Below are 18,147 nucleotides of genomic sequence, written 5' to 3'. Positions count from 1 at the left end.
AGTTACGGAATGCGTTTCATTGCCAAGGTACTGAAAGACTCCCTGCATGAGAAATTTCCTGATGCTGGTGAGGATGAGCTTCTGAAGGTGAGGATCTTAACAGCCTGGTGAATGGCTGTCAGTCGAGCTGGCTGTGGCAAGCACATCTCATTCTTGTTCTTTGGGTGTATGTGTGGAGAGGAGTACATGTAAACCTATATAAACCTATATAAAGCATATTTATTTACTGCTATGGATAGACAGTGTTTCACGTCGGGCTTTTGATTGTTAGCTCTGTATACATCACCTGAGATATAATGCATTGTTCAGAAGGAGCTATCCTGTTGCTTCTGCTTTGCTTTTGGTATCTTTGGCGTTTGGTTCTTTAGGTTTCCTGACTTGGGGTGCTTCTGCTCCTAGAAAGTAAACCTTGGTTTTACTGGTATGTTGACAGTCAGCTGCACCTTTCTTAAAGAGACAGTGTCAAGTTAAAAAGTCTGTGTGCAAAATTCTGATACTCCTAATTCTTCCCCTATTTTTAACACTGCAGGATATTTTGGTAGCAACTTAGAGAGTCGCATTCCATGATGTTCAGCCAGTTTTATGTTTTGTATTTCAGCACCTTTGGAGAACTAAAAAGATCCTAATAGTAGGCACTCTGATAATAATTTTGGGTTTATGGCTTTTAGTAATTGTGAAAGGCCTTTATGACCGTGAGTGCTTTGCTTGTTAATGAAACAAAGTTTGGATCTTACAATACTTGACGTCTCTTAAACTTCTCTGCCTCTGCTTCATTACAACATAATTACCAATCTGAATGCTGTTTTCTTCTCTCTTCTAGTTCTGTGCTTTCCCATTCTGAGACATCGATTCTTTCTATGCAGGTGAATTAATTTCTTCCATCTGTAAATTTAGGTGGAAAGCTGCAGTTTTCATTAATCCTCATGGAAACAATGTACCTGGCCATGTGAAAGTCAAAACTGCAGTCGATTGCAATGGCTACTCAGATTTTTTAGCAACCAAACTTACCTATATAATAGACTGTTCTTCAGTCCTGCAAGTTTGAAAGTTATAAGAACAGTGTCTTTCACAGATGCATGTTCTTATTATGGGTAGTAAACAACTTTCACTGCAGTTATCCCACAGCATAATCCGTGAGAGTACGCCAGGGGCTTGCGTGAAACCATTGTCAAAACTATGACCTCACTGAAAGCAGTTAATATTTCTGGGGCTGCTCAGCAATGGCTGCCTAGGTTTTTCTCTCTCTTTTCAGCTGTTTATTCAGGCTCCAATCTCTTCTGTGCATTAAAGTCTTGTGGCAACTAACTTAGCCAAAATTTAACCCTCTGCAATTTTCTGTGAACCACCAGAAAATCTTAGAGCATGTAGTGTGAGAACTGTCGCTTTACATCAGCATGTTGGGTTAATGCCTTTCCATTGCTGGAATTACTTTTGGCAAAATATCAAATAGAAATCAGAAGTACATTTGTGAGCATATGGATATGTGACATCTTTATTTTTGGTCCCATGAGCTTTATTGCTGCTCACATTTGACTAAGGAAATTGGGGTTTAAAGCATCAAATGCCATTTGTCTTCTGTGCTTGTGATTTTTCTTAACCCTGGATTCAATGCTCTCTCAGTTACTAACTGGGAGTCTGTGCCTGAAAATATTGCTGTCATATTGAAAAATTGCTCTGAAAAAAAAAAGGGCTTTGGAGAAGGAATGGAAAGTAGTTTTCTCAGTTTGGCTCCTTAGTGTGCCACACTTCCTTACCATTTTTGCCTTGCTGGAGATGGCAGCCAAGTCTGCTTGCTTCTCTAAGGATTAGCTCTTGTTCCATATTGAGACTGCCTTACCAGGTTCCTCTATACCATGTTCTTTCTGCCCTCTTTTAGACTAATACAATTACATTTAAGTCTCCTAGTAGATTTTCTCATTCTCATACAAGTAGTCCATTGTTAACTTGTCTCCTGTCCTTACATTTTTGTGAGTTAGTTTTAAGTCTTTATGCATAGAAGTATCTGCTGCTGCGTTATCCTGTGGCTACTTGTGCTGTCTTTCCCCTTTGTGTTGACCATCCTACTGCATCTTAATGTTTTTTTTAAATTATTATTTCCTTATTATTTTACACTGTAGATTCTTTGGGATACTCTTGTATACAGCAGCACAGCAGAACCTTTATCTCAGAAGGGGCCTGTGGCTTACAAGAAAAGAATTGCCTCGAAGCACAGAGTAGTTTCAATGAAATTTGGTTGGGTTCTGTACCATTGTTTGTTGATGCACTCCTTTTTCACTCAACTTTTACCAGATCGTTGGCAACTTGCTCTATTATCGCTACATGAACCCAGCCATTGTGGCACCAGACGCCTTTGACATCATTGATCTTTCAGCTGGAGGCCAGCTGACCACAGACCAACGCAGGAACCTGGGTTCCATCGCCAAGATGTTGCAGCATGCTGCATCCAACAAAATGTTCATGGGAGACAATGCACACCTGAGCATCATTAACGAATACCTGTCGCAGTCGTACCAGAAATTCAGGTAGAAGGCCTTGGCTGATTGAGCTGGGGAGTTTGGCAGTGGGTAATATTGCAAGTAATTCGTCATGTTTAAAATTTCTCTGTCAAATAAGCATTCTGTTGAAAGTAAGTGCAGTTTGGCACTCCAAATTGCCATAAGGATTAGCGATAAAATATCACAGAATGATGGGGGTTGGAAGGGACCTATGGAGTTTGAATCCAACCTCCCTGCCAGAGCAGGATCACCCAGAGCAGATTTCACAGGACAGTATCCAGGTGGGTTTTGAATGACTCCATAGATGGAGACTCCACCATCTCTCTGGACAGCTTGTTACAGTGCTCTACCACCCTCAAAGAAGATCCTCCTCACATTTGGATGGAACTCCCTATGTTCAGGTTTGTGCCCATTACCCATTGTCCTGTCACTGAGAAAAGACTGGTCCCATCCACCCTCGAAGTATTTATAAGCATTGATAAAATCCTCCATCAGCCTTTCCTTCTCTATGCTAAAAAGCCCCAAGTTCCTCATCCTCTCTTCTTAAGAGAGATGGTTTGGTCCCCTAATCATCTTTGTTGCCCTGTGTACCTAAATGATACATTGTATGTTAGTCAGATTGCAAAATGAAGTATTTTGACTCAGAAGTTTCAATAATAAATGTAACTTTTGCACATGTTTACTGTGATACTTCATATGTGGTTGACTAGAATGGATACACACATACCACGGAAAACCCAGTGGTTCTCAGAAATAAAGCAGGTTGGCATTTAGCTGTTCATGTAGTAGAAGTAAACTTCTCCTTGAGAATGACCATCGTAAGATGGTCATACTTTGGAAAAGAGAGAAAAACAGAGATTGCTGGGAGCAAGGGGTGTTACTATAGAAAAGGCAGCAGGGTGTGTGAACAAGGCCAGCAAGCCACAGACTGGTCTTGGGAATGCTGAAAACAACCCAGTGTTAACATGGCCAGGATCAGTAGCTGAATTTACTGGGTTCCTTCTGACGTGTTAAACCAAAGGTGACAAACTGTGGCCTGCCACAATGTACCATTAGCTTAGAGAAGAGAAACTGTGCTTGGGCTTGTCATGGGGAGTTAATGCTCTTGATCTTGGAGTCATTCTGAGCCTTCTTTTCTTCTCCTTTTTCCTGAAGACGTTTCTTTCAGGCTGCCTGTGAAGTTCCTGAATTGCAGGATAAATTTAATATTGATGAATACTCTGACTTGGTGACTCTCACTAAACCAGTTATTTATATTTCTATTGGTGAAATCATCAACACACACACTGTAAGTATACATTGGTCACAGTTGCTCCTTACAAAGAGAATGCTGCTTCTGGCTGAAATGTGATTATCAAATACTTTTATCTAGAATAATAATACAGAATTAAGTAATTTGCTTGTGGCTTCTCTAACTTTCTTTGGAAAGTATTTGTGTATGTGATAATGGCACAGCTTTGAGTGTTGATACTGCTGCTTTGGAGTGCAGTGAATCAAGATCTGTGAGAAAAAGTTACCAGCTCAAAGTAATGTAATTTTACTGTCTAGAAGAGAGTGAATGTTTAACAGCATAAATGTTCTTTCTGTTCATCTAGTTGCTCTTAGACCATCAAGATGCAATTGCTCCTGAGCACAATGATCCAATTCACGAGCTGCTGGATGATCTCGGAGAGGTTCCTACAATTGAGTCCTTAATAGGTGGTCTAGTTTATTGTACTTAAGAAATAAGTGATATGACCTTAAATGATTTGAAGTACAGTAAAAAACTATCCAAGGAATCATCACAGGGCGGACATGCTAAAAAGCAGCAGCAGATTCTGACTGCAGAACTTGTTACCTGAAAAAAAGCAGGAGTTCTTTCTCTTCTCCCAACCCCCAATGCCTCACCCCACTCCAGAAGTTTGTAGCAGACAGGCTGATATTGACATGGTTTTAGTTCCATTGCACTGAAACCATTTCACAGAATCACAGAATACCAGAGTGGAAGGGACCTCAAGGTCATCTGGTCCAAACTTTCTTGTCAAGAGCACAGTGTAGGCAGGATGGCCTACTACCCTGTCTAGCCAAATCTGAAGAGTATCCAACATTGAGGACTCCATCACTTCCCTGGGGAGAATATTCTAATGACTGATTGTTCTCATTATGAAAAATTTTCCTCGTGTCCAGTTGAAATCTCCCCAGAGATAACTTGTATCACCACCCCTCATCTTTTCCTTGTGAAAAGGGAATCTCCATCTTCTTTGTAGCAACCCTTTAAATACTGGAACATAGTGATAAGGTCTCTCCTAAGCCTTCTTTTCTCAAGGCTGAACGATCTGCCTGGAGGAGGAAGGAACTGACTTCATTAATCTGTGAAAAGTTCCTAAAAACCTGAGCCATGATTCACTGCTTCAGTAGATAACAAACCCTGGAGAGTTGCACAGGCCTCTCTCCCGTCTGGATTCTGTCTTGCAGCTATTTGGAGTGTGAAATCATGGGGTGGGGTGGAGGAGGCATAACTGGCAGAGTATTGCTCACCTTGACACTTGAGAGGCATCCCTGCCCATGGTGGGAAGGTTGAAGTAGAGGATCTCCAAGGTCCCTTCCAACCTAAGCCATGCTATGAAGTTGATTGATGAGAAAGGTACCTTTTTAAAGGAACAATTGCTAGCACATTTTCTTCCAAGCACTGGCAAAGAACAGAACATAAGAAGTATTATCTGAACAAGCCTAGACCTTGAGTTTAAATAGAGCCTACTCTTCTTCACCATTTCATTTCTCCTGCCTGCATGAACTCCTGTGTTCATAAACATGCATGCCATGGGTACTCCTTACCTGAGACCACATCTTCCCAGGGTGGCTCATGAATCTCCTCCCCTCTCAGCCCACTGAGGGCCTGGAAAGAGTTGATGTGGCCCTGTTTGTGGTGCAGCTCATTCCCCAGAGCCAGCTGAAGGAAAGAAAAGTCCACACAACCATGTCATGGTTTTATTGTGCTGCAAACCCTTTTTTTAAAAAGGGGAGGCATCTTAAGAATTGTTCTGATGAGAGTTCAGACACAATGAGAGCAAGACAATTCCCTTTTGGCAGGGTAACTTACTTAATAGAAGATTACAGGTTTGGTTGTCAACAGGGCCTTTGCTTTTAGCTTTGAAAATTCCTTCTAATGAGGGCATGGATGTAAAGGCAGGTCATCTACTCAGAAGAAAGACAGTGAGCTATAGTGTTGAATGCACATCTCTAAGGCATATGAACTAGTGATTTTTGTGGTGCCTTTCTGGCTAGTGCATTCTATGAGGTTTGTGAAGAAGTAATCTCAAGTACCTTGCAGATGATCTTTTTAAAAGCTATGTTTGGCTTTTGAAGTATACTTTTGACAGTATAAGGAACAGTATAGCTTTTCTGTGGTCTGTTAAGCAGAGAAAGCTCTAGCAGGCAAGAACATAAAGTATGATTTAGTCATAGAACTCTTTCTGCTTGACAGGTGAAGGGTTTGGCAACATTAATGACCCCAATCGGGACATGCTGGCCAAGACTGAGGTTTCTCTCACACTCACTAACAAATTTGATGTTCCTGGGGATAAGAATGCAGAGATGGATGCAAGGACAATTCTGTTGAAGTAAGTAAAGGATAACTACTTGGTATGTTTCTCACGAAAGCGAGTGACCTGAATTTTTAGTTAATCTCCACGTGAAGGAAAGAGAATCAAAGTGTAATTGGACTGTAGGACTGTTACTCCGTGTTCTTTCAATGCTGCAGCTGGTTTTTCATCTTAATTCTTTGTCATTGTTGAATTTGGTGTTCTTTAAAAGTCTACCTTGGAAGTAAAAACCACCAGAAAAGAAAACTCTCTGGATGTGAACATGTGTGACAGCAGCAGATGGATTTACCTTCATGTGAATAATTTGTAAAAATAATCTTACTCCCTAGTGTTCATCACAGTTGAGTTTTAACTCTGAAGCATAATGTGAAATTTAGATGAATCTATTTATGGCATGGGAATTTTAAGGGTAACTGAATGGCTGCAATATGTGAATAACCCTGTTGCTATCTTTAGGGGCTTCTGCAGAGTAAGTTTCATTACACAGCCTGTCTGTGGGAAATGCCTCCTTAGGATATTTTTGTTGTGGCTACTCTTCTCTCTTGGTTTATGTTGTGGTCCCCTTCTCTCTGCACTTGCTGCCCCCTAAACTTGATTCTTAATAGATGTAGACTAATTGGTTTTTTGGCAAATGCTTGTATTATTAGTCTAACAGAAAGAGAGCAATGGCCTTCAAGGAATTTCCTTATTACTGAACTCCTCTTTATTCTGGAGGATTTAGTACTAATATTGAATCTTGACTGGTTTTAAGCAAATTCCTGTTGCTGAGATGTGTAAGAGCAGCTACCTGACATTCTGATGCATGTACACCCACTCTGATGTATTCCTGCTCAGACACTAGATAGGTTAACTGACAGTTCTTTAGATCATCTTACACTTGGGCTAGATGGACCAGAAGAAAATCTTTCCTCCAAGGATAACTTTAAATTAATTGAGCTTCTCAAAAGGCACATCAGTATTTCTCTACCTGCCAGAAGGTGATGTTGATTTCAAAAGTAAAGCTTTACCAGCTGTGCTAGTCATCATCTAAGATGTGGAAGAAGAGGAAGGTGTGCATGTCATGTGCTTTGTGTAATGCCAGAGATAAATCCAGCCTGACTATGAAGTACTGAAGGTGCTGTTTGATTTTGTTGTGTGGCTTAAGGAGAAAATTGCTTCAGTGGGCACTGGCTGCAATTAACTCACAGATAAGTTGTAGGAATGGCTCTGTCTATCACCAGAGTTGAGTTGGGGATCTGCTTTGGCTCAGTTACCATACACATAAGAAAATAGTACTGTGGAGTTTTTTGATAGTTGTTAGAAAGTATTAAAGTTGGCTTACAGGCTTTTGCTGGCTGCACAAACTCACTGTTGCTTCTACCTGCTTTACCCAATTTCAGACAGGTGACCCTGTCAGGGAACCAGTACTTCTCAGAGCTCCAGTCTTGTCTAACCTAAGCCTGCATCCAGTGCTAATCTGACTTTAGATAAACCAGTAATGTTGGTATTACTGCAGAACAGAACAGTATTCTGATAGTCTTTCAGTTTAATTTTTTTTCTCCTATTCTCCTTGATTTCTTTGCAGCACAAAATGTTTAATTGTTGATGTAATCCGCTTCCAGCCAGGGGAGACACTGACTGAAATCTTGGAAACTCCAGCTACCTCAGAGCAAGTATGAAGTTGTTTACTGCATTCTTTTTATGCTAGGAAATTGTCATCTATCTAGGTATATGTGGGTATACTTGGAATCTGCCTTTGTGTCTTGCTTGTGTTCACATCAGTACGAACTTGTAATTTTCAGGTTTGTTTTTTTCTAGGAAGCAGAGCATCAGAGAGCTATGCAGAAACGGGCCATTCGTGATGCTAAAACTCCTGATAAGATGAAAAAAACTCTCTCTGTAAGGGAAGATGGCAACTTAAGTCTCCAAGGGAAAAAGGACAAAATCAGGACAGGCCTGAAGAAGTTGACAGAACTGGGGAAAGTAAATGAAAAAAATAAATACCAGGAACTAATCAATGACATCGCAAAGGTAGGCCAGTGGTTTCCTACTCATCCTAGTGGAGCTCTCCCACAGTTTGCAGCATTATGAAACTGGCACTAGTTTTCAGGAGGAGCAAGCTTTTGTGACTGCTCGTTTACAGAGATGAAGTCTGCATTTTGCCACAGTATTTTCACCTCTTGGCATTTGGGAAATTGTTTGTTCTTACAGCACGTTTGTGTTTTCTCCAGTGGTGTTGCCAGAACCTCAGGCACTTCAAGGAAGAGGATTGTAGCTTGGAGGGGATGTCCTGATTTTTTTTTTTTCTGATCCTTTTCACTAATTTAAGTTGCACCTTTGACAAACTTACTCATTCGAGGGAGTTTTGCTCATGACTTAAAGGCATTCCAAAGGTTATTTTTATTTAAAGAATAAAGAAATAGAGGAGGGAGCTGAGACAAACTTGCAGAAGTGATGTAATGCTGTTGTACATTGCTGTAGTGACAATGCATTTTAAATCACACATTACAAAAGAAACATATAAAGTGAATTAATAGTTGCCTTTAGGGATCCAATTAGAATCAATTGTACTGTTGTTAGTATGTATCAGAAATGAAAACAGAAGTAAACTTGACACATGATAATTTTTGGTTCAGGTATTAAGGTAGCATGCTTATAGATGGCTACTAACAAAGGGAAGGAAGTCTGTCTGCTGCTATGGTTTTAGTGATTTAGAATAGAATAGAAGAGAATCAAGAAGGCTGGAAGAAACCTCAAAGATCATCGAGTCCAACCTCATGACTATCTAAACCATGGCACCAAGTGCCACGTCCAATCCCCTCTTGAACACCTCCAGGGATGGTGACTCCACCACCTCCCTGGGCAGCACATTCCAATGGCCAACCACTCTCTCTGTGAAGAACTTTCTCCTCACCTCCAGCCTAAACCTCCCCTGGCGCAGCTTGAGACTGTGTCCTCTTGTTCTGCTGCTGGTTGCCTGGGAGAAGAGACCAACCCCCTCCTGGCTACAGCCTCCCTTCAGGTAGTTGTAGACAGCAATGAGGTCTCCCCTGAGCCTCCTCTTCTCCAGGCTAAACAGTCCCAGCTCCCTCAGCCTCCCCTCATAGGGCTTGTGCTCAAGGCCTCTCCCCAGCCTCGTTGCCCTTCTCTGGACATGCTCCAGCAATTCAACATCTTTCCTAAACTGAGGGCCCCTGAACTGGACACAGTACTCAAGGTGTGGCCTAACCAGTGCTGTGTACAGGGGTACAATGACCTCCCTGCTCCTGCTGGCCACACTATGCCTGATCCAGGCCAGGATGCCATTGGCTCTCTTGGCCACCTGGGCACACTGCTGGCTCATGTTCAGGCAGCTGTCAACCAGTACCCCCAGGTCCCTTTCCACCTGGCTGCTCTCCAGCCATTCTGACCCCAGCCTGTAGCCTGTAGGATACCTTTCCTACCCAGTGGTGGCAAAAATTGATGCCTGCCTTTTGTTCCTGTACTGTTGGTGCCCACTCTAGCCATTGCAACTTGGACACCATTGAAGTTTGAGAGAGCAACAAAAGGTTCAGATGCACTGCTGTGTAGAGGTGGTTAGTTCCAAACGCAGAGGTGGTGACACTTAAACTGTCACAAGTGCAACTGAGGGTTTCAGCTTGTATCATGAAGCAAGACTAACCAAAATCAAATGGTTTGTTTCAAGTGCTCCACTCTGGCCTTGAGCAGCTGGAGAGCAGGAATGACTGTTAAGTCCCTGCCTGTCTTTCTCTGCGGCACAGGATATCCGAAATCAGCGTCGATACCGTCAGAGAAGAAAGGCAGAGCTGGTGAAGCTGCAGCAGACATACAGTGCCTTGAATTCCAAAGCTACGTTTTATGGGGAACAAGTGGATTATTACAAAAGCTACATCAAAACCTGCTTGGATAACCTGGCCAGCAAGGGCAAGTAAGTATCTTGGAGCCATGCCATGGTCCTGTGTAACCAACCACATGGAAGTTGTTGCTACGAAGAGTTACAGTGCCATCTGCTCAAAGCTCCTTGGCCAAGCTCTTTACCACAGCAGTAGCTCTACGGAAAGCATCTCAGCAGTGGTGAGGAAAATACTGGGAGAAGGCAGTGCCCTGAATGGGATCAAAAAGACATACTTGAAAGAATGATGTTCCATCTGGGAGAAGGGAGTGTAGAGGGTCCAGTGGGAATGAAGCAGGTTGCCCACACAATAGACATGCTGCTCAGTCAGTCCATCCTGTCATCCTTTCCAGGAGCAGAGAATGAAAATAAGTTAGCTTTAAAGAAAGTACTGATCACAAGGTTGTCCTCTTTGTATCCTGAATGGAGTCAGCTGGTGTAATGCAAGACAATTCAGATTTGTGGAGAGGAAAAGAAAGTCTTCCTTTCCACTGAGAAGCAGGAGAGCAACTGCCAGTGAAAACTGAGACAAGAAAGTTGTTGAATAATCTCAGCCTTCTTCATGTCATTGGTCTCTAGATCCCCTCCTTGTGCCTAATGAGAGGTGGTGCTTTCTGTGGAGTACCATGTGGTTATGTTTGGTGGTGGGGTTTTTTGTGTGTGTAGGGGGGGTTGGTTTGTTTTTCATTCTGTAGGGTAAGAGTTATTGGTAGAAAATCAAAGATCTGAGCTGAGCTACAAGTGCCTTCTAGATAAACTCACTAGTAGAAATACATCATTTATCAGCTGTAGTAGTCACAGTTGATCAGCTATACTGGTTCTATCCCCTCATCCACATAGGATTACGGTTTTGCTATCTGAAATCTCTTTACTTGTTTGATCATAATTTGGGTTTTTTTGTTTTGATTTCTTGTTTGTTTATGGTTTGTTCTTTTTTTTTTTTTTTCCCCAGAGTCTCTAAGAAGCCTCGAGAGATGAAAGGCAAAAGCAGTAAAAAGATTTCTCTAAAATACACAGCAGCTCGACTTCATGAGAAGGGAGTGCTTTTAGAGATTGAGGACCTGCAAAGTAACCAGTGAGTATCTTCTTAAAACTCTTTAGAGCTAAATAACCTTGCCAGAGGAAAACAGGTATGCTGAACTCTTGTCTCTTTTTGAACTAGTCTAGGTGCTGGCAACTGAAGAACAGAAACTCTGAGATTTGTTGGAGATAGGGCCAGATTGTCTTGTGGTTTTGTTGTTGGAATTTAACACTGTTGGTAGACTTGGCTGATAAAGCTGAAGAAATTGGTTTGGTGATCTAGGCTAGCATTCCTAGAGCCAAGAAACCTTGTATTGTATGTTTTCAGTTCTCTTTTTTTCTGGTTGAAGCAAAGCAGGTGTTTGATTCAGCATTGTATTGGGATTTGAATATGACATCCTCTTCCCACCCACCCCTTCCCTGACACTCCCACAGTCATGGAAGAGTACCTCAGATGAATTACTGCACTATGGTTAATAGGTCTCACAATTAAAAGATCAACTTAATGCTATATTGAGTTTGTCCAGCTGCAGTTTGCTGGCTTTGAGAACTTAATGCATCCTCAATAGAATATGGAGAAGTTGCCTGTTACTGAATATATTTTTTTTCCAACCCTGAGTTGCCCGTTACTAGAATTATTTTTTTCAACCCTGAATCATGTTTTGTACTTTGCACTAAATGAGGCTTGGATGTAGCACTGATGTAGGCTGTCCAGACTGTGGGCTAAATGACAGTATTTTCTGCTGTGCTTGTGTGAAGCTGTGATCTGCCAGACAGACTCTGGTAGGCTTCCATTCATTGTTATGAGTCTGGTCAGCTTCTACAGTCCTCCTGCTGCAAGTGGGGATATATAGAATAAAGACTTCAGAATAGAATTCTTAGACTTTCATCTTTAGATTTCATCTTGTATAGTAGAGAGCACATACTCAGTAATGAGCTATGGTTTTTAATTTCTCAAATTTCATAGGTTTAAAAACGTGATCTTTGAAATCAGTCCAACAGAAGAAGTAGGAGATTTCGAGGTAAAAGCAAAATTCATGGGAGTACAGATGGAAACCTTTATGTTACATTATCAGGTAAGAACTGTCCTATTTAATAGTGCCTATTTAATAATGCTTTGCTTTCTGCCCGAGCAGTTCGCTCTCAGAAACAACCCATCAGAGGCAAGTGAAATGGATGCATCATAAATGGAGAATTCAGGCTACTTCTTTTTCTGTGCTAATGAAGGCCTGATGTTGGTCTGTTTTTTAGTTACAAGTACACACAGAAAATGATTCATTCATTTTCAACTTCCTGCTACAGCAGAGATCAGAAGTCTGTGGCAGCTGACAGCTGGGCTTGGGTGCCATGCCTTCAGCCAGTCATCTTGTATTACTGTTTTTTCTGCCACCCTACCCATACCTGTTTCCTTCCCCATACAGCTCTTAGTTTTCAACTTTGCCTTAGGCCAGGCTGCTGAACCAGGCATCCTGACTAACTCTTTCTCAAATGGTTCCCTCTTCCTTCTTCTACATCAGTACTGTCAACTTATTCCACTTCTGCTCTTGCCCTGTGGCTGCCATGATTTTTAGATGTTGTCATGGGATGGTGTCATTTTCCCTGGGTGCATAATAGTTAGGCTCCTAGGAGACCCTTTCTTAAAGCTTCAACAGCTGTGTCTGCTGTGCAAACAAAAAGCAGGGAGATGGCTAGATCTGAAATGTAGCTTTCTTAGAGTGGTCTTCTGCTTGTGCTCTCTTTGGTGATTTTTTTTTTTTTTTTTTTTTGCATAAACACAGATGAAAAGATTAAGATCTTAAATGCTTAGAGTGACTTTTTCTTTTTCATGCAATACCAGCAGATTCTTTGAGTCTTGTTTTTCTGTCTTATGCTGTGTGCTTTGTGATAAGTATGTCCCCAAAACCTGCTGCATCACAGGGTTTTGGGTATTCTCTATGAGCTCTGGAGGATTCCTTGCTCATAAAGGTCTTCTCTCTGGCAGGATCTTTTGCAGCTGCAGTACGAAGGCGTCGCAGTCATGAAGTTGTTTGACAGAGCAAAAGTGAACGTCAACCTTCTGATCTTTCTTCTGAATAAGAAATTCTATGGGAAGTAACTGACCTCTGCCAGCAAGTCTGGGAAAGAGGAGACAGAAACCTGCCCCTACAACTTCTAGTGACATATCTATGTATCAGTATATGCTCATGCTGTGCTAAAATATATCAAATGTACCATGAAGGAGGACTGAGAACCTCTTAGGAATTGACAACCCTGACTGACTCTGCAAGGAGTTGGTTTCATGCTTATTTATGATCTTTATCTTCAACTTTGAAGGTCCCCTCAAAAGCAGCTAATTTAGAATGTATTTTTACATGGCGCTGGGGGTTAAACTAAGAGTATATTTAGGGTATCTGGATGCTTTATTTGCTTAAGTGTGTGCTTTGTGAGGCTTGAATTCTTCTTGTCTGTGCAAAGAGAATGCTGCCATTGTCCAGCAGTCAGTTCACCTCTTCTGAAAGCAAAAAAAGTTTGCAGATAGTATTCAAACTCTAATGATTCTCTAACAGCAATGACTGAAATAAAAAAACCAAAAGGTCAATGTCCAGGTTACCCATTTGTTTGCCAGCTTGTGGTAGTAGTGGTGGCCAATTCCCCAGATAAAACCACTGTGGTCTGAGGAATGAGCAGTTATCATAGATGGCTGCTGAACTCTTTGTCATTACATACTACAGCCATCTAGAACAGCTCTAGTGTCTTGTTTTTGTTGATTTATCACACTGTAATAACTTACAGGTGGCCCCTTAAACAGAGGGACTGTGGACTGTATTTAGTAGTGCTTGCAGATGAAAAGAAGCCTTTTTGGGGAGGAGAGGGAAACACCAAAAAATCTTGAGACATAAATTTTTAATGTTGCTTGCAAAGCATATGAAATGTAAAAAATAACTTTTTTTTTCCCAGTTCAGAGAGCAATGTTCTATATATGTTTCTGATGCAATAGAAACTAGGTTCTACCTGCCAACTTGTCAGAGGACTACCTTAAATAGGTTAGCTTTGAATTTTTCTAGCTATACTGAAGTTCCCATTTCTCTTAGAACTTTGGGGTTTTGTTTTGATAGGTTTTGTTTTTAAATCATGGTGGCAGTGCTGGCTGTTCTGCTATCTCCAATAAAACTGCAGAGGCTCTTTAAAAATAAAATATGACTTTTAAATTCAACAGTCGTGTGCTCCCCATCACTGCTCAGTGCTGCCACCCGGTGGACAACTACGGGTTCTGCAGCAATGTGTTGCCCATCACTGCTCAGTGCTGCCACCCGGTGGACAACTACGGGTACTGCAGTTCTGCAGCAATGTGTTGCCCCATCACTGCTCAGTGCTGCCACCCGGTGGACAACTACGGGTACTGCAGTTCTGCAGCAATGTGTTGCCCCATCACTGCTCAGTGCTGCCACCCGGTGGACAACTACGGGTACTGCAGTTCTGCAGCAATGTGTTGCCCCATCACTGCTCAGTGCTGCCACCCGGTGGACAACTACGGGTACTGCAGTTCTGCAGCATTGTGTGTTGTCCCATCACTACTCAGTGCTGCCACCCGGTGGATAATGGAAGGTACTGGAGTTCTGCAGCGTCGTTTGCTGCCCTGTCACGGCTCAGTGCTGCTGCCTCTCCTCTAAATGCCCTGAATACTCAAACTGTAGAGAAACATCAAAAAGATATTTTGGTAATAAGAAAAAATATATGTCCAAAAATCTTTATTAAACACTGTACAAAACAAAATATTGCACTTTTAAATCAGACCATAAATATCTACAAATGTATTTTACAAAAGTTTTAATTTAAAAGACTGCTTAACAAGACCCATTGCTGATTAAAAAGGTAATGATCAAGAATAGCCTCTTCTTGCAATTAGCCTTGGACATAATAGTCCACATTGAACATATTTTATACAGTAGTGCTAATCTAGTTTTCAGTGATTCAAACCAATTGTACAGGAATGCTGTTTCTAAAACTGTTCTTACAGCACACCCACTAATTAGCATGTAATGTCGTTCAATAATGTAACACAAGATCCAAGTCAATACAAGCATTCAGGCTTCCAATATGTGCAGTAGTTTGGAAACTACAAAAGAAAAGGCATCCATCTGCTGCCTCTTGTGGGGTTCTGTCTGCTTACAGCCCTGCAATATGGAAAATAGTTTACCCGGGAACGTCACAATCACAACTTATCAAAGACTCAGGTGCTTAAAGGTCATGATGAAAAGTCATCTTGATGGACAGCTGCTCAGAATAGATTTCTTGCACTGGTCTTATCTTCATAACTAATAATTCTTCCTTGGAATTTTGCCCCATTAATGCGGAGATGGGAAGGAAATGTATTCAAGACAGAAAATTTGACAGCTGTGTTTGGCCACTTACTGGCTCCCTGCTTGACTTGATGCGCAAGAGGACATTGCTTACAATGTTTCATTCACAGCTGGTACAAGGAAGCCTTGTGTCTACAATGTAAAATCAGTAGGAAAATCCAATCATGCCAGAACTTCAATTTCACTTCAGTGACTGGAGCAAAAGAATAGGGACAATTGAAAATGACACCTCATTTACTCAAAACAGATCTACTGCTGTTTTGAAAATTGTACTAGCATCTACAATGTCTGTCACTGCATGCATATAAATACAAACATGAAAAATCGAATGTACTTCTGTGTGTCCATCTGACAGCTAGTATTAGTAAAACATATCATAGGACATCGACCCTTAAGCTCAACTGTTTATGAAAATGAAGTTGATGCCAAAACTTTTACAGCTACCAGCCACAGCTTGTAAACATTTTAAAATTGTGTTAAATTTTATAAAACAATAAATCCAAGACCTAGGGGTCAATAGTTACTGCATTCCAAAATTCAACATTTTGTGACTCTGTTTTTCTCATAAGTTAAGGGCAGTAAGCACTACCTGGTGCTTTTACTCTTTTTTTTTTCCCCCCTGATAAAATTATAATGTGAAGGCCTGTAAAATTTTACAGATGATATGCCATGATATTATCTTAATCCTGACACAAAAAAGTTTAAAACATTAAAAGTTCCATTGCAAAGAGTGGATAATTAAAGTTCCCAGGAAAAAAATACCCTGTCCAGCATATCAGTCTGCAATGCTGTTTTTCCCTCGGCTCCATGTTTCGATTTAACTGGTACATCTAATATCTTATTTACAAGCATATACTTTGAGCAGACTAGGTTAATGAACCTCTCTTCTCATCTCTTCACTGCAGCATCGGCAACTTTCCCCAGAAGAGTTACATTTCTTGACATGATTGACAACATCTTTGTTTGTAGGTGTCTATCAAGCATAACTTTAGTTGCTTTACATATGTACAGTAGTGAGTTGTATCCTTGCATTCGTCTTCTGAAAAATATATTTAAACATTGAGAGGCTTTATAATGGGCAAAAGATAAATAGAACTGATCATCGTAACTGTAAACAACCGTTGGATCCCTGGTAGCTTTGTAATTATTTTACTTTGCATTTCTGGCTACAGTGTATTCAAAGCTTAACTAGGTCCCAAGTAAGAGGGGTGATGTCACTGCATTTGCCTATTGTTAGTTTCAGAAACTGCCCTATCTTTCAGGAACTGACAGTTTGCTCAGACTTATAAGTCACAACTGCCACAGTCACAGAGGGAAGTTTGCATAAAGCAAATTCCTAAATATCCTGTTTCTTAAAAGTGTTTTTCAGGCTTTAATACCAAACTGGCCTGCTCTGAGAAAAATAACCCCAGGATTATGAAGTGCTCCTTGGAGAGGATAGTTTTACACCTTTCATGTACAACCCAATGCTTGCAGAACCATTAGTGTACAACTGTGAGTCACTTTCTAATATAACTGCTACAAACTATTACTATGCTCATATATAAATAATAGTTTACATACTGCCACAGGATGTGACATTGCAGTGTTGCCAGGTCACTGGTCTCTTCCTCCATCTGCAGTACTGATCAGACACAGGTTTGTTATTCTTTCTGTGTACACAATACACTCGTCTTGACTGAAATCCACTGCCACAGTCCACACTGCAAGGCCTCCAAGGGCCTGTCCGCCAGTAGACGTCGCATGCCTCTGAAGAACAGTTTCTTCTGACAGGAGACCTGTGGTGTAAAATAAACGGCACTTAAATATTTTGTGCTAAACTCTTAATCACAAAATGGTAGAACCCAGGCTGAAAGGGACTTCTGGAGACTGATTAGTCTACACCCTTTGCTCATAGCACAGAAAACTAGATCAGGTTGCTCAAGACTGTTTCCATTTGTGTTTTGAGTATCTCCAAGGATGGAGATTTCACAGCCTTTCTGGGTAAACTGTTCAAGTGCCCCACAACTTTCAGAGTTAAAAAGGTTCTTACTATATTGAAGTTAAATTTCCTGCATTTCACTTAGTGCCCACTTATCATGACTCACTTGTAAGGAAACAAAACAGAAGGCTCTATTTCTTTACACAATTCCTTAATCCTGCAACCAAAAAAATGTTTACCTTTAGGAAAACTTAACTGGCCTTGAATGTTGCATACTGGATGCTGCAAGTTCTTCCAGCATAACCTGTCTCCTGAACACAGTATTTCTATGCTGACACTGAACCTCAAACATCTGAAGCCACCAAAGTGAAATCCTAACTCTTAGTACTAAACGAAAATTTCACCACATGCTTCAGTGGAGCAAGAATTGTGAGAGCAGCAAAAGTGCTTTTAAAATGCTCACAACTCAGAAGCACTTCTATAGCAAGAAATATGAAGAGTGGGGTTCAGTAATCTAGAACAATGGCAACAGTTCCCATGTACCTACATGATACCCATTTATTCCCTGCCCTTCATCACCCTACCTACACATTTGATCTGGAATAGTCTTTTGCCCCAGGCTCTCCCACTCAGTTTTAATTTGTTTGTCTTTTTGATACCATGATGTTTCACAGACTGCCATCCCTCCATGTGCTATACCATAGTCTCAAGCGAATCTGCTGATTAAGATTCCGTAGAGGTGTAAAGCCTGTACTGTTCATATTGAAAGGGGTTGTTTAAAGAGAGCAAGCCAAATTAACAGAGTTCTTACAAAGAGTGTGTGCCTTGAAGTAAAAAGTCACACCTTCTCGATCCTTCAGTTTTTACATACATCCAACATTGCTCAGTATATAGAGAGAGGCAGAACGAGATCCATTTT

The 18,147-nt window shown here is 41.1% G+C and overlaps 2 protein-coding genes across 2 annotated transcripts in view; one reads left to right on the top strand and one right to left on the bottom strand.

The window, feature by feature from the left end:
• Window positions 1-14,137, top strand: part of IQGAP1 (IQ motif containing GTPase activating protein 1) — a 60,749-nt gene extending 46,612 nt beyond the window's left edge. The window contains exons 28-38 of the mRNA XM_054388215.1: window positions 3-87; window positions 2,290-2,522; window positions 3,651-3,783; window positions 4,091-4,193; window positions 5,959-6,094; window positions 7,641-7,728; window positions 7,874-8,086; window positions 9,817-9,983; window positions 10,900-11,022; window positions 11,935-12,043; window positions 12,949-14,137. Coding sequence (XP_054244190.1) covers window positions 3-87; window positions 2,290-2,522; window positions 3,651-3,783; window positions 4,091-4,193; window positions 5,959-6,094; window positions 7,641-7,728; window positions 7,874-8,086; window positions 9,817-9,983; window positions 10,900-11,022; window positions 11,935-12,043; window positions 12,949-13,062 — 1,504 coding nt within the window. The 3' untranslated portion in view covers window positions 13,063-14,137. The remainder of the gene's footprint in view (window positions 1-2; window positions 88-2,289; window positions 2,523-3,650; window positions 3,784-4,090; window positions 4,194-5,958; window positions 6,095-7,640; window positions 7,729-7,873; window positions 8,087-9,816; window positions 9,984-10,899; window positions 11,023-11,934; window positions 12,044-12,948) is intronic.
• A 2,099-nt stretch (window positions 14,138-16,236) lies between these two features.
• Window positions 16,237-18,147, bottom strand: part of ADAMTSL3 (ADAMTS like 3) — a 187,643-nt gene continuing 185,732 nt past the window's right edge. The window contains exons 31-32 of the mRNA XM_054387718.1: window positions 16,871-17,085; window positions 16,237-16,346 (exon numbers count right to left, since the gene is read on the bottom strand). Coding sequence (XP_054243693.1) covers window positions 16,237-16,346; window positions 16,871-17,085 — 325 coding nt within the window. The remainder of the gene's footprint in view (window positions 16,347-16,870; window positions 17,086-18,147) is intronic.

The sequence above is a fragment of the Indicator indicator genome, chromosome 16 (genome assembly GCF_027791375.1).
Source record: "Indicator indicator isolate 239-I01 chromosome 16, UM_Iind_1.1, whole genome shotgun sequence".
Lineage (NCBI taxonomy): Eukaryota > Metazoa > Chordata > Aves > Piciformes > Indicatoridae > Indicator > Indicator indicator.
This window is presented reverse-complemented; position numbering and strand designations above follow the sequence as displayed.